This window comes from Echinops telfairi, unplaced genomic scaffold (assembly GCF_000313985.2).
Source record: "Echinops telfairi isolate 266 unplaced genomic scaffold, ASM31398v2 ScPeMD7_7421;HRSCAF=8459, whole genome shotgun sequence".
NCBI classification, from domain to species: Eukaryota; Metazoa; Chordata; class Mammalia; order Afrosoricida; family Tenrecidae; genus Echinops; species Echinops telfairi.
The window spans coordinates 17,478,490-17,505,826 of NW_022111321.1; the positions used below are offsets into that span (position 1 = coordinate 17,478,490).

The following is a 27,337-nucleotide window of genomic DNA, read 5'->3' on the forward strand; positions in this document are numbered from 1 at the left end:
TCTTCAGGTCTTTAAGGCTTCAGGTGCTATATCTTTTGGTAGCTGAGCACCATCAGCTTTCTTCACCATACTTGCTTGTGCACCCATTGTCTTCATTGACTTCAGGTGTTATATCTTTTGGTAGCCAAGCATCATTCGCTGTCTTCACCACATTTTCTTGTGCACTCTTTAGGGAAATTTTTCATGTAAAACAGTTCTAGTTCACTACTGATTAATAAGTAAGCCCATGCTTAATTTGTTTTTCGGGTACTCCACCCTTGCCAGGGGATGTAAATTTGTAAAGAGGCTGTGATCTTTATAGGAAGTTATTTGGAGTTGGGAGAGAGGCAGATGATACTCATCTCCAGAAGCAGAATCTTTGATGTGAAAAGTGTGGACTTGCTCGCTGCATTTTATTAAGGAAGCACAAGTAAGCCCATGCCTGCCTACCTACCTTGCTTAGTGAGTCACCTGACAGTGGGTGGCTATCTGAGTTTTCATGTTTATGTATCACGCGTGCGTTTGTAGTTGTAGAAACAGGATGGCCTTTGTGTCTCATGCCAGTTACCCATTGGCAGGTACACAGTCAAGGTTCAGCGAGAGCTCGAGCTGGATGAATGTGCACTCCGGGCTCTGAAGGAAGATCGTAAGCGCTTCTTATATAAAGCGATTGAAAATTACATCAACTGCTTATTAAGTGGAGAAGAGCATGACATGTGGGTGTTCCGACTCTGTTCTCTCTGGCTGGAAAATGCTGGCGCTTCTGAAGTCAATGGCATGATGAAGGCAAGTCGTTGTTCAACGCAGTAGTCTAGCCTTTGCTTTGCAAGATTGGACCTAGCCTCTCGGCGTCAGGAACCCACTCCACAGCAGATGAAGATGCTATCAGGGGACTTCAAAAGCATCATGGGATACTGTCATTGTATTGCATGACATTTTGAAGCCCCCTGTGTCCCTAGCTCTCAGCTCATTGCTCGCACAGAGATAGGTGATAAGCTCTCACGATGGAAGTTGTCAAGGTGACAACATTTAAGTCTTTCTCTTCCTCTTTCATTGTAATAGGACATTGCCCAGAAAGCTAGATTAGGGGGACTAAAAAGCAGCTTTTAAATGATGGACCCACAAGTGTGTGCCCTCTTCTTCTTCTGCTTTCCTAGGACTTTTACAGTGAATTCTATACAGGGGGGGAGGGGTTCAGAGAAATATCAAGGCAACAATATTCTATAAGTGTTTATATTAAAATTTATTGTAGTGATGATTTATCAGTTGATATTGATGCCAACTCACAGTAGCCACGTGTCAGAGTAGAATTGTATTCCGCACCAAGGAGTTAAAGCAATTGATCTATGTTACCTGTGTGTACACCCAGGGACCCCAGTCCTGGAACACGCAGTAACAATACTGACACTTAAAATTATGCTTACACAATGTCTATTTCAGCCAATTTGAAGCTCAAAAGTAAAATGGTTCAGGATGTAAAAAATAATAGACTCAAATAGGGAGTCTCTGCTACTAGTAAATGTTAAGATCTGTTAACGTGTGGCATCTAGAGACAAAATAATGGTTGCATTTTACTGCACATTGACTTCCCGTGAGTCATGGTCAGGAAAGCCCTCGTGTCCCCTCTGTCCTCCTTGGAGTCATTGGGATATAAGCAGATATAAGCAGTGCCAAGTATCCAGCTGTCCTGAGTAGAGTTTAAGACCAAATACTGTAACGTGCACACTGGTGAATCCGTTTAGAGTACCCATCAACAAGGCTTTCAGATAAGATAATTGACTGTGAAAATATAGCTAAGAAGGTGTCTGAACTGGACAGTTTTCTTAAACCACCGCGAACACACTGTCACGGCATCGACTCCCAGCTCCTAGCAGCCTTGTATCTACTAGTGTTGTAGAATTATCTTAGACTCACGTATTTACTTAGGTATAAGAATACTTAAAAAGCAATGTTTCTGAATTTTGTGGTTTTTTCAAATTGCAGCGCGTTGGAATGAAGATTCCGTCACATAAATGTTTGCCTCTTATGTACCAGTTGGCTGCTAGAATGGGGACCAAGATGATGGGAGGCCTAGGGTTTCATGAGGTCCTCGACAATGTAAGCGAGCCTGAAACCAAAGTAAACGAGCTTTCATGTCCTTACTCGGGGGAGTTTCCACTTGAATGAAAAGATAATGGAATTTTTCTACAATCTTTCTGAAAACCCCTTATAGATGGCATTATGCTACCATTACAGGCTAAGAACTGGAAGTATAGAAAAGTTTTTCTAATATTTATTAAACTGTTTAAGGGCAAGAATGACATTCTCTTATTTCATCTCACTACACATAAGTTACTTAGTTTCTCTCTTTTCCCTTCCGCCTCTCTCTCTCTTTCTCTCTCTCTCTCTCTCTCACACACACACACACACACACACACATTTCACTCACTGCATTAAAAAATAAAATTACACATTTTAATATTCAGCAAAATGAAAGCAACCAAGTTTTCATTCTAGTATGGACTTTCTATTTTGTTTGTTTGTTTACATAAAACTGATTGTTTTTCATTTTCTCATAGCTCATCTCCAGAATTTCAATGGATCATCCCCATCATACTTTATTTATTATACTGGCCTTAGCAAATGCCAATAAAGATGAATTTCTGACCAAACCAGAGGCAGCAAAAAGGAGTAGAATAACCAAAACCACACCCAAACAAAACTCTCAGCTTGATGAGGTATTCAGATTAAATAAACCTTTTTGTTGTATATTCATTCTTTCCCAGAATATTCCTATTTTAAGTCTTAGGGAGTATAAGAATATGTACTGCTTCCACATATAACCCCCTCCTTTGGGGACAGACAACAGAAAAGTGGGTGAAGGGAGATGTCGGACAGTGTGAGACATGAAAAAATAATAAAAATGTATAAATTGTCAAGGGTTCGTGAGGGAGTGGGGCAGAGAGGGAGCAGAAAGAATTAGCTGATACCAAGGGCTCAAGTAGAAAGAAAATGTTTTGAGAATGATGGTAGCAACAAATGTACAAATGTGCTTGACACAATGGATGTACGTATGGATTGTGATAGAGTTGTATGAGGCCCTGATAAAATGAGTTAAAAAAAAAAGAAATTTAGTAAAGAATAATACTGGAAAGAAAAACAAAGAATTTGTACTGCTGACAATATTCAGTTTTTAAATTCTTTGTTAAGGTACTAAACTTCATTTCTTTCCTTCTTTCTTTTTTAGAAGTCATTTCTGAATATTTCTCAAAGCATTAAGGAAAGAACCTGCTGGCCCTGGGTTCGCTCCCACACACAGAGAACTCTGTCGGGCAGGGTAGAACCTGCTCCACGGGGTCTTCAGGGTTGTAAATCTGTACAGAAGCAACTCCTGCATCTTTCTCACAGGGCAGCTGATAGATTTGAACTTCTGCCTACTGTGCGACCTGCGCCCCTTCTCTAAACATAGGAAATACCAATAGGATTTTACTTTTTTCCCCTTAAAGCGATGAGCTAAGGGGAAAAATGATTTAAAGTCATTAAGTCATTGACTTTTGAGGCTACTATGCTTATGATTTTGCATCTGAGGAATGATTTAGGTATATGCATAAATCCGAATTTTTCATTTATTAAATGGAATAGTTTAAATGTGTGTACTTCCTCTTGTAATGTTTTTGTTTCTTGTTTTTTCTATAGGATAGAGCTGCAGCTGCACGTAAAATAATACATGTTATCAAAAGTAGGAGACCCCAGATGGTCAGGAATGTTGAGGCACTTTGTGACGCTTATATTCTGTTAGCAAACTTAGATGCCACTCAGTGGAAGATGCAGAGAAGTATGTATCTGCAAGAATGAGTGCTGTTTTCTTGCTTGTTCCCTGTGGGCATGTGTACTAGAGGGTCTACAAGGTAAATCCCTGTGAAACCCCAGACAGTGCTCTGGTTGTCAATGAGAGAGGCCGATGATTACAGTTCACATGTTCACACGGACCCAAACACTCACGTGCTATATTAGGTAATTGCCTCATCACCGTCCAGTTATTTATTTTCACTTAATATTGGTGCAACTGACAGGTAAGTGCAATAAGTGGAGAGAGCATTGGTGGTCCCATGGGAGAATTCTCACCTTCAGTGAAGTACCCAGGTGTGATTCCCAAGCCGTGCTCCTGAAGCACAGCCACTGCTCATCGTCCATGGACGCTTGCGCCTGGCTATGACGCTGAGCAGGTTTCAAACTAAGACCAACAAAGAAGAAAGGGTTGGCAACCTACTGCCCCCCACAAAATCAGACCGTGAACACTCATGGGCTGCAATAGCTTGTTCTGACTATACATGGGGTCACCACGAGTCAAGTACGGGCTTGACAGCCAGCTAACAACAGCACGAAGCTAATATTTGTTTCTCCTTATAATCTGCTGGTACAAGTATGTGTTGTAAAGAATTGTATAGAAGAAAACCCACTAAAGTAACAGAGTAATTAAGAGTTTCCAAGATGGAATTGCTTTATTATTATTATTTTTAATGATATTGGTTATTTCACTATGAACCACTGCCTCCACAGGTTCTAGAATGCCTTATGTTTAATCCATGACATTTCCTGGTGGGTCTCTTTGAATAATTATAAGCTGCTGTAGTCTGGTTATGGGCTAATTTCTAAATGTGTTTACCAAGAACTTATACTTTTAATATATTCATTCCTCTGCCTTTTCAGAAACATATCTTCAAGTTTAAATTCCTATTACCTTAAAGTAAGGATAGGACGCTACATAATATTTCCCCTAATGAAACAAAGAATATTGTCACATCCTAAAGTCACTTGGTGATAAATTGACAGGTATAAATTCTGTTTGTGCTTTGCAAGCACTTACAGAGTTATTCTCAGGTTCTCAGCCTGGCCCCTCAGTGCACCTGGTCTAATTGCAGCTGCCACAGAGCGTGCATATCTGCAGGCCATGCTTCCTGTGGAAGCAGGTGTGCAGAAGCAAGCCCATTGCTCGGGCCCTGCCTTGCTATTTCTGCTCAGAAGCACAGAGTAGACTCTTTGAGTGTCATGGTGTCTTCTGAATGCTCTGCTGTATGTAACATCAGTACTGTTCCTTCTTAATTTGCGGGTGACACTAAAATCTCTTCGTTTTAAACGCAGAAGGCATAAATATTCCAACAGACCAGCCAATTACTAAATTGAAGAATTTAGAAGATGTTGTTGTCCCCACTATGGAAATCAAGGTAATTTAGAGTGAAATGTTTTGATTTTTTTTAAAATTAAACTATATTTCTCCTTATTTGATTACGCCATTTTACGTAGCTTCTCTTCTTAGTTGGTCAAAATTGGTTAAATATTGGAAGTTTCAGATGACTGAACCTATAGCTTGCCTTTATTAGACTCCCTGAGCCTTCAAATAGACTCCTGCTCTTTTTCTTTACCTTCATCTTTAAACCTCCTACCTCTCTTTGGAAGAAGGGCTACCTAACTGCCATCTCAGTGAGACAGGAGGAGGAGGAGGCATGGGCTTATGCCAGTGTTACCGTTTTACTGGCAAAACAGTTCCTAATTGTTTGATATTGTAGATTTCTTAATTCTGCGTGCATTATGTTGTCATGCATTATATATTATGTTGACTGTTAAATACATGATGTTTATAGTGATGGGTAATTGCTATAGAAATACCGAGTTGGCAGAAACATAATAATAAAGGTAAATGATCATTTTAACTACCTAGACAAATCTCACCTCTTGAGTGTGCACTTTAGTGTTTAGTGTCTGTCGTTATTGACTGGGAAATGTAGCTGCCTTATACAAACGGATGTCTTCCCAGTGGCACCAGCTGAGTTATTTAGCTGAACCTTTCCTGACAATGCCAGATCGAGCTGTTGTAACAATGAAAGCTCCTCTTTGCCTTTCTCTAAAATTTGACTGGTTAATGTTTGGGGAGGAATGTTGTTATTTCCCAGGTGACATAGGGGTAATGCATGGAAAGGCCCAAGTCTGTCTTTTGAATAGATCGCTGCGCAACACTATTAATTCTTTGTGTGCCCTGGCTGTAGTGAGAGATTTTTTTAGGTTGTGATATCTATCCATCACTTTTTCAAACCTTTCCAGTGATAAATCTTACATCTTTATCTTAAACAAGATAATAAAATTACAGTTCTACTGCTTATCCCATAGCATGTTGTCATTTATTCTTCTGTTTCATGTCATTTATAAGTCATTAGTTCTTTAAATGTAAATAATGTTTCTAACCTGTTGTCATATTTATGCGTTTTTATTAGGTGGACCCCACAGGAAAATATGAGAGTCTGGTGACGATACAGTCATTCAGAGCAGAATTTCGTTTAGCAGGAGGTATAAATTTGCCAAAAATAATAGATTGTGTAGGCTCTGATGGCAAGGAAAGGCGACAGCTTGTCAAGGTGAGGCTCCCCTGTTCTGGAGTGGTTCTTAGAGAACTAACGACTTCAGGGTCAAATTTAACACTAGCTGATATTTTCTTCCTGTTTTATTTGGGTCTTCATTCTTATTCTGAATAATCAGTTATAGGAATTAATGTATTTCTTCCTATAAGGTAAACTTATTATAAAGTAAACATTATTTTCTAGAACCAATTAAGTGAAAGATTATTGTTAACATGTGTAGGCATGAGGAAATTAATAATCAGCTTGCTTGTTTTGAGAAAAAAATTTTGATAGTGGCTGCTTATTTTCTTAACAGTCTAAAGTAAAGGCACTTGCGTCAGGATACTGGGCACTGCTAAATGCTTCGTAACGGAGCAGAGAGGGGTGGCATTCCTCCTTGACCGACTTTTCGCAGGAGCTCTTTAGTAGAGGTGCCCTGGTAGCACAGCATGTTTAGTGTTGGGCAGCTAACCAGGAGGTCAGTGATTCAAACCCAACAGCTGCTCATTGGGAGAAAGATGAGCCGGTCTACTTCTGTGCAGATTTATACAGTACAAAAGCCTTTGGAACCCTGGAGAGCAGTTATATTCTGCCCTATGGGGTCACTCTGAGTTGGAATCGGCATTAGAGCAGTGGAGGAAGACAGTGCTGCTGCAGCCGGATGCTGCGTTGCATGCTCAGGTCATTGTCAGCGAGCCCCATTCACAGCTGGGGAAAAAATGCTCCTTCTCTCCCAAACTGTAGCTCATGCTAAAGAAAGAAAGGCGGTAGCTCTTGTTTATTTTAAGGACTGTTAAGAGAAGCACCGATGCACAATTGAGCTTCGAGTGCCTTTCCGTTTTCTTCAACGGACTCTTGGAAAAGAAACTGGGCTGTGCTTATTTGTGGTTGATGGCTCCACAGGGCCGCGATGACCTGCGACAAGATGCTGTCATGCAGCAGGTTTTCCAGATGTGTAATACATTACTGCAGAGAAACACGGAAACCAGAAAGAGGAAACTAACCATCTGCACATATAAGGTAACCAGCCTGTTCTGCTGTTTCACCAAGAACACATAGGAGCTGTCATTACACGGGCCAGCAAACATTTCTGTTACGGACCAGATAGAAAACATGTTCGGTTTCTGGTTTTTCTCTTCAAACCTTCAAACCGTTAAAAACCATTTTAGCTCCAGACTGTGAAAAAACAAACAAACATTGGAGGTAGGTTTGTCCAAATGCCATGATTCCAACCTCTGCATTAGAAGCAATATCACATTTTATTTTTAAACGTATCCATTAATGTTGAGGTTTGATGATTCCTATACTCACCTAAAGTGTTTTCTCCCTGTTATTGGCCAAGATAAACATCAATGAATCAAAAAGTTGTGGCTGCAGTCTAGTAACAGAAAAAACCCAAAGAGCTGTCACTAAAATTGGGATCTCACGTGATGTGGCATTTTCCATTGTCGTCAGACCTCAGGGCCTTAGCAAGCGTTCACTTGATGGGTGCCAGAAGCGCTGCATACAGGTCAGCTTCCTCACAGAGGAGGGCTTTTCAGCAGTCACTTAAGCAAGATTGAGAGTACTGAAGACAATTGTGTGGGATGAATTGGACCCAAGACGTGTCTTAAACTAGTTTAATTCAAAGTAGAGAGATAAGCTCAGAAGGGTATGGAAACTACTTTTTGAGATCCCCATGGGGTAATCTTTTATATATATTCTCAAAACTAAATTTTATTTCAAATTGTATCTAGTTTCCACATATTTTTAATAGTTCTATTTTCTCTTAATAATCTAAACAAAATCTTTATCATGTCATCTTCGAACTTGTATAGCTGCTGATAAATAGGAATGCATAAGTAAATTCTCATACAGATTCTTCAAATATTTCATTTTATCCGCCTGGGGTCTAAGAGGTAATCTTGATAGATTTTTTTCTCCAAAGATAAAGACAATCACAGCTTATTAGGAAGAAATGTCAGGGAAATAGAAAACTGCTTTGATGATCCGAAGGCCAGGACAGTTGTTCCCTCATGACGATGCACCTGCTCCTCCCTTGAGGGTAGCGAGCATTTCCTGGAAACCTCACCCCCGTCCCCTCACAGCCCTGATCTTCCCCTCAGCCCGCTCTGTGCTCCCCAAACCCAGGCACCGAAAAGGAACACGGTCTGCGTCCCCCCTGGTTGCCCAGAAACTGCCCCTTTGTCGCGGTGAGAACTAGAGTGCAGAATCCTCCGGAGATTAAAGAGATGGAGCCTTGCCTTTAGCACTGTGCAGACCTAGAAGGAGGCTATATCAAGAAACAAGTACCTTCACATTTTGATACTTTTGTTTAATAACATTTTCTGTCATTTTGTAACAGTACTCTTGTCTTTTATATTTTTACAATAGAATAATAAAACCGTTCAAATGAATGACTGAGGTAAAAGTACAAGCATTTCTAAAATCAAAACAATGAGTGAATTGTAAAGACATGCATATAATACTCTGCATAACGTTTACAACTTTATGTGTAGATTTGAAATAAAAATATACAAAAATGTATGAATAAAAGTTATTATCCCAGAGAATATTTTTCAATATCTTAGACTTGATAAAGCTTTGCACTGAGTAGAAGACATTTATTCATACTTTTTTACTCGATGGTTTATAATAAGAAATCAAACCCACTGCCCTTGCACCAGTTCCACCTCACAGCGATCCTACTAGGTGTTTCTGAGCCTCTAAGTCTTTATGGGAACAGGTAACCTTCACTCTTTTTCCCAAGGAGCAGCTGGTAGCTTTGAACCAGCAACCTTGTGGTTAGGGCTAGGGCTCCTTCTTACGGTTTATAAAGGTAATAATTTTTTAACATACTTGACCACTATAATTGCTCATTTGTGCTTATCTAATGTGGGGATTGAGAGATGAGAAGGCTCTCAGAGGCCCCCCCCCCTGCCATTCCCATCTTCCACATCTGTACGTGGACCACCAAATGGGGCTGAGGTAAGCATGCTACCATAAAAAAAAAAAGTCATATTCTTTGAACTTGAAGTTTGTTTTCTCAAAGGAGAGGGCCCTGGCAGTGCAGTGGTTAAGCACTCAGCTGCTAACCAAAAGGTCACCAGTTCAAACCCAGCAGTTGCCCTTCAGGAGACAGGTTTGTCTGTGTGCTTCGTGAAGCTTCCTGCCTTGGAACCGTCGGGGCAGTTCGACCCTGTCCGGAGGGATCACTAGGACTGCAAAACAGCAGTTCTCAAGGGAGACTTGTTGCCTGCAGACAAAAATTTTAAAACAGACTGGAAAAAAATGCTTTTCACTGACTGATATCTGAATGGTCCACAAATGGCTATTGATGCCCTTCTCGCTCAAAAGCTCTTTCACTGGTCCCTTCAGGTGGTCCCCCTGTCTCAGCGAAGTGGGGTTCTGGAGTGGTGCACAGGGACCGTGCCCATTGGCGACTTTCTGGTTCACAGTGAAGACGGTGCTCATAAAAGATACAGGCCCCAGGATCTCAGTGCGTACCAGTGCCAAAAGAAAATGATGGTAAGTAGCATTCAGAGGTTATTGCAGTTACTCACCTGCTTACTACCGCTGACAGTTCTCATATAATGTGTAACATAACAAAAGTTTCATTTCATGAAGCACAAGTATTCTAAAATGAATGAAATTTATTAAGTATGCTAAATAAATGAAAGTAAGCTCCCCAGAAGGAAAGTGCATGTGAATGTACAAGGAAGGTTATTAAACGACTACAGGGCCAACGTTTGTCAGGAGAGAAATTCAGCTAATTACTATTCAGTGTGTGCTAATTTGTTTTCTATTTGCAGTAAGGTAAATCTTAGCAAAACAAGTGATCATCTGAAGGATTCGCTCTGCACATTGGCCATGCAGTCTACATTCGTTCTCCCCGTCTGCGCGTTTATGAATGCCTTCTGTCTGTGCTGAGGCCTCCCAAAGACCCTGACTAATCGATCATCACCATGATGATTCCCATTGTTGATGAGCAGCGACTCAGGAAACTTACTTGGGTCCATAGGCTAATAAATGACAGAGGGAAGGTTTGAACTTGGTCCAACTACAGAATCCACTTCCTCTTCCTTTTATTATTATTATTTTTTTCTGTTAAATGTTTTTAAAGTTTGTGAAAAAGTTTTATGGGCTTTGGGACAGTGTAGACACAGGAGGAAGTTTACCTGAATCAAGGTTTGAAGAGAATTAGAATCAAGGAAGGTTTCACAGAGGAGATGGTTGTCTAGCTCAGTTATGTAAGTGAGTTGGTGCTCCGGGCACAATGAACTACAAACAAAAGGAAGGAGGCATGAATCAAGAGTTAAAGACAATGTGGGCTTCGTATTTGAGGAAGAGTAGATAGATGTGGTTAGATGGTGTGTTAGTCTGGGTACGTTAGAGAAACAAATCCATAGAAACTCATATATAAGAGAGTTTTATAGAAAGGATAAGTGCACATCAAGGAAACATCCCAACTCAGTGCTGCCCAATCCCACAAGTCCATCATTAACCCTTTAACCCTTATGTCCTACACCAATCCACAAAGTCCTCCTCCTTCTCACAAAATACACACAATGATGTCAACTGCAGGAGGAAAGCCGAATCAGTGAACATGTAAGCATCTCAGTGCTGGCAAAGGTCTCCACATGGCTGCTCCCGCACCTGGGACTGCGTCAGTGTAAGTCCATGTGGTTTCTCCTCAGGGATATCTTGCAGGAAGTGGGCCTTGCCAGCTGAAGCAGGGAGCTGGCTAAGGCAGCTGCACCCTGGTCTGACCATCAGAGAGCAAGAGACGCAAGAACTAGAAAGGCGAGGCTCACCGAGCCATTTATCCCTCCGCCCTTCAATTAACCTCACGTGTTTATCTGCCAGGTTGGCACAATAAACTTTTAACTATATCAGATGTGATTAGAGCTGCTGTAGGAGAGGCTAACAAGTTTGGACTCTACCTTGTAGCCAGTAGAGAACCATTGGGAGGATTGGAATCTAAAATTTACATTTTAGATATTTATGGGTTCTGAACTAAGTCGAATAATGGAGAATATTGGGGTGGGTGGAGGTTGCTTGCAAGGGAATCGCTTTTGCCTCGTGGCAGCCCCGTGTGACAGGATAGGCCTACCCCATAGGAATAGGGGCAGGATTGCCAGGTCTTTTCTCCTGAGGCACAGCTGGACAAGATGATGGATGGGTAGATAGGAGAAACGTGAACAAGTCAGAACTGAGAGGATTTGGTTGCTGGTTTGAAGTGGGCCTGGGGAAAAGGAGCAGTCTGGTCCATGCACTGTTTGTTGGTGGGAGTGACTCAGGAGAGGGTGAGGCTATTGACCAAGTGCAGGTGGCTGAGGGTTGCCCAACATGGGAAGGTGGAACGCATTTGGATTTGGGGCGGGCAGTTGCGATCCCAGTGAAGGTTTTATGTAGACAGAGAAACAAATCAAGCTCAAGCTGAATAAATACACCTGGGCCAGAGGTGTGTGTTTGGAGTTCATCAGCATCTAGATCAGCGGTTCTCAACCTATGGGGCGTGACCCCTTAGCGGGTCAAACGACCCTTTCACAGGGGTTGCCCGATTCATAACACTAGCAAAATTACAGTGATGAAGTAGCAACGAAAATAATTTGGTGGTTGGGGGTCAGCAGAACATGAGGAACTTTGTCAAAGGCTCACGGCATGAGGAAGTTGAGAACCACTGGTTTAGAAGGAAGTTGAGGTCAGCCTGGCCTCAGGAAGTCTGTATCCAGAGAGGATGTTGGCACGCACAGTTGATTATTTAATTCTTCCTCGCGGGGTGCCAGCATGCCATCTGAGATGTGTGGATGCTGCCCTTGGCCCTTTGTGTTTATGCCTCCTGTATTACAGGACCATTCATTCATTAATTCCTTAATTCGGAAAACCAGTGACAGTCATTGCTGGTGACTCCTTTTCCGAAAGTTAATATGAACAACTAAAGGGAATGACACGTATACTTAATGGCTTCTCTAACCAGACTGTTAGCTTCTTAGGGGCAAAGCGGCTATCTTGTTCATTTTTTAATCTCCCTTAAACCTATTGTATTTTTAATATCGATATTTAGTATTGGTTCAGTTAACTGACACATATGAGAAAATAATTTTTTATGGTCTATTTGAAGGATGTGCAAAAGAAATCTTTTGAGGAGAAGTATGAAACTTTCATGGATATCTGCCAAAATTTTCAGCCCGTTTTCCGTTACTTCTGCATGGAAAAGTTCTTGGATCCAGCTGTTTGGTTTGAGAAACGATTGGCTTATACTCGCAGTGTGGCTACTTCTTCGATCGGTAATCTTCCTGAACATTTTAGCAGACTCGGTACTCTGACGTTCGAGCTTCAGGCGATAACCAGAGATCCTCGTCATCATTAGGTCCCTGTGTTTCTTGTTCATCCTCACTCTTTGAGTTGAAAATTGGCTTTTACAGGGAAGGCCCTGCTCCACGATAGGGAATAAGGCTGCTTATTTGCTGTATAGGGAATGTCTCCTCTCCTCTTCCTTAGTATATGGTTTCTACAAACGTTCTTTAGAAAATGACAAAGCTGATGGTGAACTCCATTGGACTTACTTCCTTTCATTAATATCCATTGGCCTAAAGGCCCCTCCTCCCGACTGCGCACCACAGCCCAGGGAGGCGGAGCTGGTAGCTTTGGGAGCAGCTCACAGGTTATTAGGTAGCATTCTTCCACACCGCAAAGCACTGGGATGATTCAACTCCTTTATGTATAAATTGGAAAGTTAATGACAGAACTAGATAGAACTCAAACACAGGAAGTTCAAGACTTCCCTTTGCAGTGTTTTTTCCCTCTAACACCAATATAATTCATGAAATTGAAGAATTTACACAGTACTTTCAGTAAGTACTTGAGGACATGTAATGTGTTGCTTTGGCCTCGGTTAAGTAACGGTTTTCAACTTTAACCACATTATTGTTAGAAGTAATAGTACTTAAAAGTAGGTGCCTATTAGCAAAGGGAAAACATTTTTCAGCATGCTAGCTAACATTTGTAGAAGGTAATGCTCATGGAAATCCACAAAATGTCCAATTATGTCATGATCTCCTAGTAAGTACACTAAAAACCCTAAGTGCTAAAAATGTATGTAGATGGTACTAGTTGAAGTTATGGCTAAATGTGTTACCAAACTAGCAGAAATAAGTGATTCTATGTTCTTCTTTTCCAGTTGGTTATATACTTGGACTTGGTGATAGACATGTACAAAATATCTTGATAAATGAACAGTCAGCAAAACTTGTACATATTGATCTCGGTAAGTAGCAAAAAGTCCGTTTTTAATCCACTTAGCAAATATTTGCTCATCAAGAAAAATTATTGGCTCAGTAGGATGTTTACTGCAAGTGTGAAAGAAACAGACAAAGCAAAAAACACTTTAAAAAATCATTTTGTTAGGGGCTCGTACAACTCTTATCACAAAAACCACTTTTTTAAAGAAAATCATTTTATTGGAGGCTGGTCCAACTCTTACCACATTCCATACGTACATACATCGTGTCAAGCACTTTTGTACATTTGTTTCCATCATCATTCTCAAAACATTTGCTTTCTACTTGAGCCCTTGGTATCAGCTTCTCATTTTTCCCCTCCCTCCCCGCTCCCCCCTCCCCCATGAACCCTTGATAATTCACAAATTATTATTATTTTGTCATACCGACATCTCCCTTCACCTACTTCTCTGCTGTCCATTCCCCAGAGAGGAGGTTGTATGTAGATTTTTGTAATCGGTTCCCCCTTTCTCCCTCACCTTCCCTCCACCCTCCTGGTATCACCACTCTCACCACTGGTCCTGAGGGGTTCATCTGTCCTGGATTCCCTGTGTTTCCAGTTCCTACCTGTACCAGTGTACATCCTCTGGTCTAGTCAGATTTGTAAGGTAGAACTGAGATCATGATAGTTGGGGGGGAGGAAGCATTCAAGAACTAGAGGAAAATTGTATATTTCATCGTTGCTACACTGCACCCTGACTGGTTCCTCTCCCCCCTGCAGCCCTTCTGCAAGGGATGTCCAGTTTCTCACAAATGGGCCCTGGGTCCCCACTCCGCACTCCCTCTCAATCACAATCATGTGATTTTTTTTTTGATGCCTGATGCCTGATCCCTTCAATGCCTTGTGATCTCAAAGGCAAAAAACACTTTTTAAAAGTTATAAGCATAGTAATTCTGAAAGGAATTGCTGCCTCAGTCTGGGTTAGCCAGTAAAACTGCTAGCACTAGTGACGTTTGAGTCAGGGCTTAACAAAAGGAGGAGTATTTCAGGCAATTTTGAGAGAAGGAATAATGAAGATGAAGGATCTTAAGGGAGTGGTAGGGAATTAAATGTAGCTGGAGTGACAGTGACCTGCTGTTGAATAGCTTGAGAAATTAGTTGGTACTAGACTTTCTCATTGTGGTTTTAATTTATATTCCTTTTCATGTGTTTATTTGCTGTTTGTATTTCTTCTTTGGTAAAAGATCTATTCCTACCTTTTCCCTATTTTGTAAATGGGTTGTTTGCTTTTACCGTTGAGTTTTGAGAGTTCTTTATAAATCGTAGCGACTAGAACTTTGATGGATTTGTGATTTACAGATATGTTATCCTAGCCTGTAGCTTGTCTTCTCATCTTAGCAGGGTCTTTTGCAAAGGAAACATCTTTACTTTTTATGAAGTACAGCTGATCAGTGTTCTACTTATAGACTGTGGTTTTGGGATCTGTTTTAATGCAATTTGTCTGAAAACTTCTGGCAGCCCCTTCATTGTTCATACAAACCCTTATAGTAGACCCCAAACTATCAAGATGTTCGTCAATGGATAAATGATTAAACAAACCATGGTACACTTATATCATGGAACACTGTTGTTGTTGTTGTTGTTGTTGTTGGGTGCCTTGAAATAAGTTCTGACTCATAGCACCGTATATACAACAGGATGGAGCATTGCCCAGTCCCACAGCATTCTCATCATGAACTCATTGTGCAACCACTGTCAGTCCATCTCATTGAAGGTCCTTCTCTTTTTCATGGGCTCTCCCACTCATTGACATTTTGTTGATGGTCTTCCTTATATGTCCAAAGTAGCCACACACACCACATTTTGTTTATCCATTCATCTGCTGAAGGACACGGGTGGTTTCTACCTTTTGCTACGGTGAATACTGCTGCAGTGACCATGGCAGTATCGGTTTGCATCCCCATGACAAGTCTCTTGGGTATGTGAATTGCTGAGTCTGACGGCAGGTCTGGGTATAACTTTTGAAGGACCCACCACTCTTTTCCCATAGCCACGGTATCATTTTACACTCCTAGCCACGCACAAGCTGTGACCAGTGGGGAGATGAGGTAAAGGCACGGGGATAATCTTTTATTCTGTACCAACTGCATGTGAATCTAGAATGCACTCAGAATTGAAAGTTTAAATTTTAAAAATAGTGTACATATATGTGCAACATCTACGTCTTAAATTCTACCAATAATTTTTTAACGCACCTAGACTTCTCTAATTACAGCTAGTCATTTGAACGTGGAGAGGATCTCCTAGGCCACCGGAGAGGTGGTAGAGCAGTGGTAGGGTAAACTGCTGTGTTTCTGACACTCCTAGATGTAGGCACTGATTATTCTGTCCCTGGGGGCTTTCACTTGCCTTTTGGGGAACAAAACAAATCAGTTGTCAGGTCTCTTCATCTCACTTTTTTTTTTTTTTTTAACTTCAGGGGTTGCGTTTGAACAGGGTAAAATTCTTCCTACTCCTGAAACGGTTCCTTTCAGACTCACCAGAGATATTGTGGACGGGATGGGCATCACTGGGGTGGAAGGCGTCTTCAGAAGGTAAGTGATGGAAGGGAAAGGGAGGTAGAGGGTTTTGGTGTCAGTAGTATTTGGATTGTAGCTTTCTGTACATCATAGGATTCTGTTCTGGGCCTTTAGCTGTGCCGAGAAAAAAGACCCTGGCCCAAGGACAAATACACTCTCTTTTCTTAAACCAGCTGAGGCCTAATCCAAAATAGCATGTAAAAGGGCTTCAAGATTTTGTGGTAAAGTCGAGTTAAAAAAGAATGGAGATTGCCCACAAAATTTTTGAAGCTCCCTGTATATGCTCTGGAAGCTACATCTTCTTGCTGATAAATTCTGTATTGAAGCTAACTTTTTTTTTTAATCAGAACTGTCTTTGTTCAGGATACATATATAAAAAACTTCATTTTTGCCTTGAGTTTATATTGTGTGCAAGTTCTCGCTACAGGAGTTGCACAGTTCCTATCAGGTTTCCAGCGTATGTCTGGGTGCTCATAGTTGCTACGACAAAGACCAAAAAAGGCTCCACAGTGTCGATATCCCCTTAAAAGTGCTAAGTGTATGAGATACTCACTTTGATCATTGTATTCATTCCAGAAGCAGCCATTGAAAGTCTGCTCTTTGAAGAACTATGCCCTTTGAGATAGGCAGTTGGGAATTATTCACATGAGTCATGTCAGCATCCACTACATGAGCGTCTACAGATGTAAAGATAGGTTGAAAGCAGCGATGTGCAACAAGATGCACAGGTATAACGTGTCTGTGACTCTGCAGGTGCTGTGAGAAAACGATGGAAGTCATGAGGAGCTCTCAGGAAACCCTCCTGACCATTGTAGAGGTAACTGTCTCCAGGAGACCTTTATTCTGCTACCTGGCAGAGAGCGAGAGTCTTCTGATTGGAGGCGCTCTCTCACTCGACTATGGGGCGGTGAGGCTGAGCTGCAGTTGGTAGCGGCTGCACAGCTGAAAGCGTTCTCACTTCAGTAGTGGTTTAGAAATGCTCCCGTCCCTCAACGTTCTTCGTCTGTAGCCTTTAAAATATCAGTCAGCACTCCACTCCGACAGCTTAGATAGCCATGATGGTGGTGTTTCTAGAATGGTTTCCACTGGGGTTGAAAGGAGATCAGTAAATGCGATCTTCTTAGCCAGGTTTAGAACCGATTAGACGGGTGGAGATTGAAGGGGTGTGGTGTAGGAGTGATGGTTAGACTGGTTGGCTGCTGCAAGTACCACTCTGCTGTTTTAGCCCCGGGGGCAGCCCACCTCAGTAGGGGTTGGGGCCTGTACAGCATGCACACTTAATCAGGATCACTGCTCATTTGATCCCGGACAGAACAGGAAGAAAAGCAAATGCCCAGTGCTCATGGTGTCGGATCATAGCGATCATAAAGGACAGAGTAGAACTACCCCTGTGGGTTTCCAAGACTGGGTCTTACAGATGCAAATGACCTTGTAGTTAGCAGTCCAGTGTGTAGCCCCGTTGATTCTAAAGCAGTGAGTTTGGTGTTTTGAGACATTAGCTCTACCCTACCAAGAATTGTGTATCTATGACAACCATCCACCAACCGGGCTGTTTAGTGAGAGAGAGCTTTCAAAAACCCAAATGTTCCTGCTCCTTCCCTAAATATGGTCTGTGGTTTGAATTTGGTCAGTAGCAGTGTTTTTAAAAAGTAGTAAAGGTGAAATATCAGGACAAAGGTGGTGGTGGTGGGGGGGACCCTGAAGACTGTCTAGGAGGCTGTGGTCAGCAGAGGGAATACTGGTCCCCTGAACCCCTCACTGTCTCTGAAAGCAGAGCACTTCTATGAAACCTTTCCCAAGTTGACATGGTGTAAAGCAAAAAATCAGTTACCATTAATTTACATGGGAAAAGACTCCGAGCATTCCCAGACCCAAAAAAGAACTTTCCAAATCTAATCAGCCAACACACAGAACCTAAAATAGCACTTAACACATAGTTCTCAAAGCCCGAGTCACAGCCACGCAGCCTGACAAGGAGTGTGGTCCCTGGAAGGAGTTCGGTGGTGGCACTGTGCTAGCTGCCCGTTCCACGCTGCCTCTCTAGGGCTCGCAGCAAACATGCTGGACACGAGCTGTCTCTTTACCTTTCTCATAAAATGGAAAATCCTCTGCAAATGTACAGACAGCTCGTAGGGTGGGTTTTTCGTAAGAGAGAAGTGGTGAAAAGCAAACTTTGAGAATTGACAACCTGCTAAAGTCCCCCTGGGCCCATCTGTATGAGGCAGCATCTCGATAGAACTTCTGTGCACGTGTGGGGCTGGGATGGGTTTTGGTCCAGGAAGGCTCTGAAATGGGTGTGAGTAATATGCTGGACATAATCAATCTAAGGCTGTGCTTTTCTCCAGGCTGAAAATCCATTCTCTTTTCTAGCTCCCATTTCAAATTATGTGCTTACCTGTTGGCATTCATTGCAAATGGCAAGTGTTCTTTAGTAAGAGCAAAACAACATGGACACATGAATGTAGAAACTCCAGTTCAAAATGAAATTTTCTTTTGCACTTAAGACTGAAATTAAGTACTAAATTTGCAAATTGGTTGAAGGTCCAAAGACGTTGCATGCACTGCCCAGTGTTTATTCTACTCCGTCTCTGGCAGAAGGGTCCTTTACGCCTGAGTAGACTGGATAGCTCCTACATTAGCCCAAGAGTCGCTAATGTCCAGACCAGCTCGTATCGTGCATCACAAACAGGTTCGAAAGGGACATGACTGCAATTAAGAAAACTTAAGTACAAAAGAAAACAGGATATAGTCGAATTGTGGGGGTCTCTGAAGGATGGACACTTCGAGCCTAGAGCTTTTTTTATAGGCAAGGTTAGATAGTCTTTAAGGCCAACATGTTACATGCCACGATTACACAAAGGGCGATGTACAAATTTTGAGGCATACAAAGGATCATTTATACTCTAGACAGGAGGGGAGGCTGAGGCTGGCCGCATGAAGTGACTGATATGTTTGCAGGTGGCTGCTTTCTGCAGCTTTTGCCATTTGATCGCAGGCGTAGAGACAGACCAAGTCACTTCAGTCTGCTCTCCGGGGTGAGCTGTCAGCCCCCTTCCACAACAGTGGGCTGTGGCAGTCCCGTTTCATTCGCCTGAGGGACAAACAGCTTTTGCCCCACAATCATCCAATGGCAGGAGAGACAAATATAATGTCAGACTAGGGAAGATCTACCCTAGTCTGAGGCTCCTGAAGAAGGACTCGGGAAGTAGGGCGATGTTTTCATTGTTCGTAGATCCGATAGTAAGCTTCATTGTTTAGAATGGGGCATATCAAGTTAGGGGAGAACAGTGGCCAGACCACATTGGGGTGCTGCACCATTGTAAGGATTTTACTCCGAATGAGATGGAAGCCCTATTTCCTGGAATCACTTGTCATGGCCGCCCCATCTAAAGAGCAGTTTGCTGCCCAGTGCTCTTCCGCTTTAGGAGCACCCTGGATCTCTGTCCTTTAGAATGGTGTTTCTGCTCTTCCCTTGGATTCATTTCTGTTTCTGTTAGATTTCATTGAGCCACCGTCACCGTGGCTACTAACAAGGAAAGCATCTCCCCACTTCCTAAATCCTTTTTTAGGAGCCTGTTGACTTGTGTACATCTTCTTTCTCATTTGTGTCTCCTGGACTTTAAGATCTCATTTTCCACTTCATAGTGGACCATTCTGCCCTCTAAGATCTTATCCATTCTACCAAGGAAATATTTCTCTTCCTATGGTAACCCATACATTCCCAAACTTATTTGGCTTATTCACCCATTTTCAGAAAGAAAGAAATTACTCAGTGCCCTCCTGGTAATGAAAAACTTTTGCAATGTACCCCATAACCCAGGATAAAGTATAGGCATCTGCTTTTGCAGCCTCCTGGATTGTTCCAGTGTCCTCTCAGGACACCGTGTGTGTGTGGTGTGTTAGTCTGGGTAGACTAGAGAACAAATTCATGGACTCTCATATGTGTGTAGGGAAGAGCTTTATATACAAGAGCAGTTGAATATTGAGAAAACATCCCAGCCAGGTCCAGATCAAGTCCATAAGACTGATATTAGCCCATATGTCCGATATCAATCTATAAAGTCTTCAGACTCAAGAAACACATGCAATGATGCTGAATGCAGGAAGATCACAGGGTATTGGGTGGAAAGTCATGTGGATCCAGTGGCGGTAGAAGCATCTCAGCACTGGCAGGGTCTCCACATGGCTCCTCCAGTTCCCAGGACAACAGGGTCTATCATCATAATGCCATGTGTCATGTCAGTAGCATGTCTCTCAGGGAGTGAGCAGAGAGAGTGTCTCCCACCTCCAAGGAGGAAATACTGGAGTTCCCAGAATCCTCAGGGAAAGGCCATGCTTACACAGAGGCCTCATTGGCTGTATCCTGATTGACAGGCTAGACTCCACCTTTAAACTCTTAATCCTCTCAAATTGACAACAGATTATATAACTACCACAGGGTGGTATTACCCATTTTGTGAAACACTGCATTAAGTAGTTTTTATAAATAAGGGAAGTTTTATCCCTAAGGGGATATTTGGCAAGGTCTGAATTTTTAAAATGTTATGCAGGAAGCATTTTATAATCTTCATCTGCAGCCTATTCAAACAGAACAAACACTGCCATCAAGTCCATGGCATCTCACAGTGACCTACAGGACAGGGTAGAACTGCTCCCGTGGGTTTCCAAGACTAACGTGAGTTTCCTGTGGAATAGTTAGTGGTTTCGATCTGCTGACCTTGCAATCAGCAACCCAACTGGTAACCACTACACCATCTGGGCTCCTACAGCCTACTAGGAAACCTAATTAAGGCGGCAGCCAAAAATGTTCTGCCCTCATAACGCTGTGATATTCTACATAATCACTCTCCCCAGTAACATGGTAACTTTTGATATGAGCTGACAATTAAAAATGTTTGGTACTTAAAAATACAAGGGGTGGTTAGCTGGACTAGATAGCCAAGATTAAAAAAAAAAAAATCTCATCCCAAACTGCTCACTTATTAAAATATGAAGCTTTAAAAGTTACTTATTTGGGCTACGCCAGTTATTTTGGTACCCAAATTCTGTTCCTTATTTCGATCTCAAGTCTATCTTAAGATCTCAACCACAGTACCAGGACCCGAGGCTTTCTGGAAGATTCAGTAAATTACACCTTTTCCCCCTCCACCTGTGTTTGGAATGACTTGAGAAAGAAAAGACCACAGGAGTAGCTTGGGGAGGAGAGTGTCAGTGTTCTTACTAATGAGCCGTGTGTGAAACATGGCTTAGGAATGAGGTACAAATGACTTGCTAGTGTTCCCTACCTGCCTACTGTCCGCCTTGAGGAAATTGGGGCTTGCTGCGAAGCAGAAGCGCTTAACCCGGACCACACTAGTCAAAGAGCAGAGCGTGAAGAAAGGGAGGGCTGATAGCTCCCCCGCCCTCGTGTCCCCTAGTCAGGAAACAGCGTGAGCTGGGGGTGGAGTGGGCGACGCACTGAGCTGCAAACCACACGGTCAGTGCGTCCAACCTGCCCGTTGCTCTGAGAGAAAGATGATGCTGGCTCCTTCTAGAAAGATTTAAAGTCTTGGAAAGTAAAGGGGGCAGGTCGACTCAGTCTGAGTGGGCAGCTACGAATCAAAATGGACTCCAAAGCAGGGAGTTTGAGTCAAGAAACCTGCACTAAAAGATGTCCTTCCTCAGCCATGGAAGAGAATGAATTGAATTCACTTCACAGAAAACACCAGACAGTTCCCAGTGACTCACCACTGACTCTGTTTATTGTACTTATTATATTTATATATTTCTAAATGCATCTTCCAAATGCACATTTTTCTTCTAATACATATGCCCTCTCGATGTAGGTCCTCCTCTATGATCCTCTCTTTGACTGGACCATGAATCCATTGAAAGCTTTGTATTTACAGCAGAGGCCCGAAGATGAAACCGAGCTCAACTCCACTCTGAATACAGTTGACCAAGAATGCAAACAAAATCTCAGGTGAGTAGTATTTTAGGAAAGATTTAAGACCAGTGATTCAGAATGTCCTGTCCCCAACGCCCGTTTACGTTGTTCTGCATCATTGAAACCTGACCTTTGTATTTTTGTCATTAGTGGCATCGACCAGAGTTTCAACAAAGTAGCTGAACGTGTCTTGATGAGACTCCAAGCGAAGCTGAAAGGCGTGGAGGAGGGCACTGTGCTCAGCGTGGGGGGACAGGTGAACCTGCTCATTCAGCAGGCCATGGACCCCAAAAATCTCAGCCGGCTTTTCCCAGGATGGAAAGCATGGGTGTGATCTTCAACACAGGACTCCCTCGGCAGTTCCACCGTTAGGAATTAGATTCTGGCCACCCACATACTTGGAAAAGCAGGTGTTACTTTTTCACCCATGTACTGCTACGCTGGTTTTAAGAATGCTTACTGTTATTTTAAAACCGTGAAGGAGGCCTTGATAGTCTCCAAAGGCGGCTGTTTTCTCAAAGTTTAGAAATGCCATGCTCCGATATTAAACATTTCTATTTCTTCTCAAATACTTGTATCATTTTTCAGTAGCATCACTCACATTTTAGCGGAAGCCCATGGAAGAAGGCGTGTGCAGCTTTCATATCACTTCAAGGCTAACTGTAAGAGTTCGGCTAGTTTAGAGGTCGCTTTTAATTAGAACCTGTTCACTATTACAAAATCTATGGATGACAATTCCTTGATAACTTATAAACCAAAATCATTGCCATCAAATCAGTTCAGAAACCTAGCAACCCTATAGGAGAGAGGCTTGAAATCTTTCCGGGAACAAACAGCCTCATCTTTTCCTGCAGAGTGACTGGTGGGTTCAAACTGCTGACTTTGAAGTGAGTAGCCCAGTGCACAACCAACCCACTCTGCCACCAGGGCGCCTTTCACAGGGGTGGACTCTATAACCATTTCCTTTGTATCATGGTAAAGCTCACATCTATTAAAAATAAGCAGCAGTATTCAAACAAGTAGTATTTAAGAAATGTGTTTGAATTTTCAGTAGCAAAATTTCCCAGTGTTTTTAATCAAGTTATTATATTTCATTGACAGTGTGGTTACTCTGTTATAAAAATATACATTGTATCTTCTTTTTCTGTTCTCTAATTAGTAAGCTCTTCTTTGCTTGTTTCTTTATCTTTTTATGGTACCTTTAAGGTTTTTTTCATATTTGTCTTCTAGTTCATGATTTATATTTTTAGCTGTTTATAATCTCCTACATTCAGCTGTATATAATCTCCTTTTTAACCTATGTATTGGGTTTCTTTGAAAATGTTTTGATTTTTAATTTCCACTTATGTATGATTACTTAGCTCTGCCTATTTATTTAATGGTATCTAGTTTAACTTCTCAATTCCTTCTTTTATGTTGCTCATCATTTTAAGCATACTTAACTATATTTTATAGCTCTACTGGGTGACATTTTCAGGCACCTGATCCTGATGATTCTTGTATTTGGTGGACTCTTCCCCTTGTGTTTTGTAATTTTGAAATGTAAAAATCCAAATCTGGGAACAGATCTGGAATATCAGATTCCTAGAGGATAAGGCTCTCCCAGTCCAGTGCAGACACACGTTTGTCACCTCCGTGTGCTAGTGGACAGAAAGTTCCACTGACAGGCCTTCACTGCGGGGTGCCTTCTGCGTGTCCCACCTTTCTAGCAGGGAGGGTGGAGTGGTGCATCTGACTCCTGCTGTCTACCCATGCGAGTCTAAGCTTTCTCGGTTCCCAGGGAGACGTAAAGCTGAACCACATGGGATAACGAGATAGCACAGTGGGCCAGGACAGCGACAGCATCACTCACACCGTCTGATTCTCTGCTTCCTTCTCTTTAGCTATAAAGATTTCCCCTTTTTAACCTAAGTCTCACTGCCCATTTCAAAGACCCTTTGTTACATTTTACCCAGCATCTCTATGTTTTTTGTTGGAAGAGGAGGACTATCCAGCCTGGTATGTAGCCAGGAATTGCCTTTTTATTTCCTGCCCCTGTTCCCTCCTCAGATGAGCAAGTAAATCCTGCTTATTAGTGAACACCTAGCATTTAACCCACCTCCGTCCTGTAAAAATGTTGATACAGTGCCTTGCAGAGATTAAGAAATGGATGAGTGAACGTTCCTCCTGTTTATGTCTTAGAAGGGTAACAAAAAATCCATTTTCATTATGAGGTGTTGGCAGTTAATTTTACTGCCAGTGCCAAGTGCTCACCCACCTGGTCTCCCCCTCGCCCCCCGCCCCCCCATCCCTCACCAGCCTCCAGAACCTTTAGGACTACAAATTTCTAGGTTTGTTTCTAGTAAGCATCTTTAAATCTTTGTGTGTCTTAAGTTATAAAGTCACCTTGATTTGTCATTTTCTTGTAAACTAACAAATTTTATTTGGCAATTTCTGGTTGTTTTATTACTATAGTTAGTGATCAAGAGGATACAATAAACTTAAAATGCCTTCATTTTAAAGAAAGCCTTGGAATTTTTACAGTTAGAATAGGGCAATTGGCTACAAACTCATTTACCCTGATAGTACAGGTAAATGAGTTTATAGCTAATTCAAGCTACTCGAAAGAGCTTTGAATAGCAGATTATCAATCCACCATGCAACCCTGACTAGCATACTTTAAGATGCCCATGTAATAAAAACTTTCTTTCCCCCCAAAACCATTTTATTGGGAGTTAATACAGATGTCATATCATTCCACACTTTAATCACATCAAGCAGTATTGCACAATTGCTGCCACCGTCTATTTTAAAACATTATTTTCCTTCTTGAACTCCTTGACATCAGCTGCCTTTTACCACCACCAATGTAACACACACACACACCCCAAACCTTCATATTACTTGCTGTCCCTATAGGTCCAATCAGTAATGTAAACTTTCTCATCACAGTTAAGCAAGTCACACCAGATTTGCAAATAACAACCCTAACTCTCAGAAAACCAAGCATGCTACTACTGAGTGGATTCTGACTCAAAGTGACCCTATAGAACAGAGTCGAACTGCCCCTTTGGGTTTCTGAGACTGTAAATCTTAATGGAAGTAGAAAGCCTCATCATCCTCTCTTGGAACGGCTGTGAGGTTTGAACCACTGGCCTTGCAGGTTAGCTGGAATGCTATTTGGAAATGAGCAAGATAGGCATTTATCAGGAACACAGGAGAAATAATTAGGTTTAAGAAAATATTAATCATAGTTGCAACAAAACCTTTAAAGATTTATGTTATTATCCCAGCTTACATTTGGAGATATGAGGTAATTTGTCCATGATACAAAGTAATAATCTGTAAATAAAAGTTTAATATTAAAAAAAAAGTTTAATATAGACAGACTCTAACTTGAGACTATTTCAAGTGATGCAAATCACAAGGTCAATAATAATGTAGCCTGCTTAAACAGTTGTGTCAAAATCAAGGACAACAGTAGCCCTCCCACTGTGTCTCATGCTGGTCAGACCCTCCCAAAGTGGTTCTTGTGTCTCAACTGGCTTCTAGATGTTTATGTATCTGGTGTACCCTGTGCTCTTTGGGTTTCCACAAAAGGTAGACTCTGCTTTCTCTAAAAAGCTATGTCTTGGGAGCCATTTACATGACAAATTTTATTCTTGAATCTTTTGTCATCGCATGTGCATACCGGGAATGCATGCTCAGTGTGCTTCTACTTGGAGTTTTATGTCTGATTGTCCATCTGCACCTCACTGGGCAAGCAGGTGTCACAGGAGCTGAAGACACAATAAGGGAGATAGGGGTTGCTTACTAGGCCATTCAGGGTGTGGATTTATTTTCTGGGGAGTGGACCAGGAACCCAAGCTCAGTTACTTAAAGTCAGGTACATAAATACATGGTCCTTGTAGAATATGACACGCAACATTTTTATTTTCTTTAGACCATGTTTAAATTGTTACCATTTGGAAAGGTCAGTCTGTATTAATAAGTTGAAAGCTAGTAAGTATGCTGGCTTCAAATATAGAGTTATATGTCATTTTTATATTGCACCGTAATGAAATCATGTATTTTATATAGGCTTATTGTAGTATTATGGAATGTACATGTTTACACTGTTACCTGAATCCACTTATTAAATGCATTTTGAATAAACATTTCTAAAGAAGTTGCAAGACTCACTCATTTTATTAGTATATTTGTGTTTTCTGTGTACTGGGCATGGTGTTGGCCCTAACGATATAAGAGTGAGCAAGGCAGGTATAGGCTTTCCTCACAGGTTGGGGGAAATGGGCAACTTAAAATGCAGTGTGAACTGAACAGAGCCAGACTGCTGTGCTGCATCTCAGTTTAAATACTCTGGCAGGTGAGTTTTGATTTTAATTACCCCATGGCAAAAAGGGGAATAAATTGTTCTTTGTTTAGACCTAGAAGGTGCTCTAGTTGTCTTTCTGCAGACTGAAAGGTCTGTACTAGGTGTGCAAGGTGAAGTTTGCAGTCCATACGCCTACCATGTCGTGAAGGAAGTTCAGTCCCCTTGCCACAAGAAAATGTGACCACTTCAAAAAGTTCATGGACTATTTCCAGGGGGACCCCGTAACCATGCAGTAGAAGTTCTCACAAAAGATTTGGTTCAGGTGAGAAATGTGAAATTCAAAATTATTCTCTACAAACCCCTTTGCTTGTAAAATACAGCATATGTAGTTTTCTGTTCAGCAATATATATGTTTAAGTGTTTGCTTTTCACACTGAAGTACAGTGTATGATTCCCAACCAGGTCAGGTGCCCATAAAGGGCAACATTTGAAGATCACAGACAAGGAAACCAGGGTAAGAAACAAGGATGCACCTGAAAGGATATGAAAAGTGTATGATCCTTACATACCACTTGGATGTCCACTGGAGCATCTGCTACAAACTTGACACGCCACAGCCAGCACATGAGCTTTCCCCGGGCCTGTGCATGGAATCGTGAGGGCCTGGATGGAAGCCAGCAGCAACCCCTCCATGAACCGGAAGCAGTTCGGAGTCACATGGAGTCGCCATGTGACTCCAGCCTGGCCAGTATCTTGACTATAACCTGAAGAGAGATTTCAACCCAGAGCCCCCCAGCTAAGCCAGTCGGGATGCCTGAGCCTCAAAAACCGATGTAATAAATTACTGGTTTAAGTTTTTGGTAATTTATCACACAGCATTAGATAATAAATTCACCCTTCCCTAAAAGAGGAAATGCGAATATAAAGAATTACATGGGGTATAGAGTAAGATTAAGATTTGACTTTGCCTGCCTACACCAGAGGA

The 27,337-nt window shown here is 41.9% G+C and overlaps 1 protein-coding gene across 1 annotated transcript in view; it reads left to right on the plus strand.

Annotated features, from left to right (window-relative positions):
• ATM (ATM serine/threonine kinase) overlaps nucleotides 1-22,627 on the plus strand; it is a 106,409-nt gene extending 83,782 nt beyond the window's left edge. Inside the window, exons 43-56 of the mRNA XM_045297739.1 lie at nucleotides 558-765; nucleotides 1,963-2,076; nucleotides 2,538-2,696; nucleotides 3,655-3,793; nucleotides 5,101-5,183; nucleotides 6,228-6,368; nucleotides 7,254-7,370; nucleotides 9,708-9,857; nucleotides 12,454-12,619; nucleotides 13,513-13,599; nucleotides 16,033-16,147; nucleotides 16,886-16,949; nucleotides 21,958-22,094; nucleotides 22,209-22,627. Of these exons, the coding sequence (XP_045153674.1) occupies nucleotides 558-765; nucleotides 1,963-2,076; nucleotides 2,538-2,696; nucleotides 3,655-3,793; nucleotides 5,101-5,183; nucleotides 6,228-6,368; nucleotides 7,254-7,370; nucleotides 9,708-9,857; nucleotides 12,454-12,619; nucleotides 13,513-13,599; nucleotides 16,033-16,147; nucleotides 16,886-16,949; nucleotides 21,958-22,094; nucleotides 22,209-22,392 (1,864 nt within the window). The 3' untranslated portion in view covers nucleotides 22,393-22,627. The remainder of the gene's footprint in view (nucleotides 1-557; nucleotides 766-1,962; nucleotides 2,077-2,537; nucleotides 2,697-3,654; nucleotides 3,794-5,100; nucleotides 5,184-6,227; nucleotides 6,369-7,253; nucleotides 7,371-9,707; nucleotides 9,858-12,453; nucleotides 12,620-13,512; nucleotides 13,600-16,032; nucleotides 16,148-16,885; nucleotides 16,950-21,957; nucleotides 22,095-22,208) is intronic.
• Nucleotides 22,628-27,337: the final 4,710 nt, after the last annotated feature.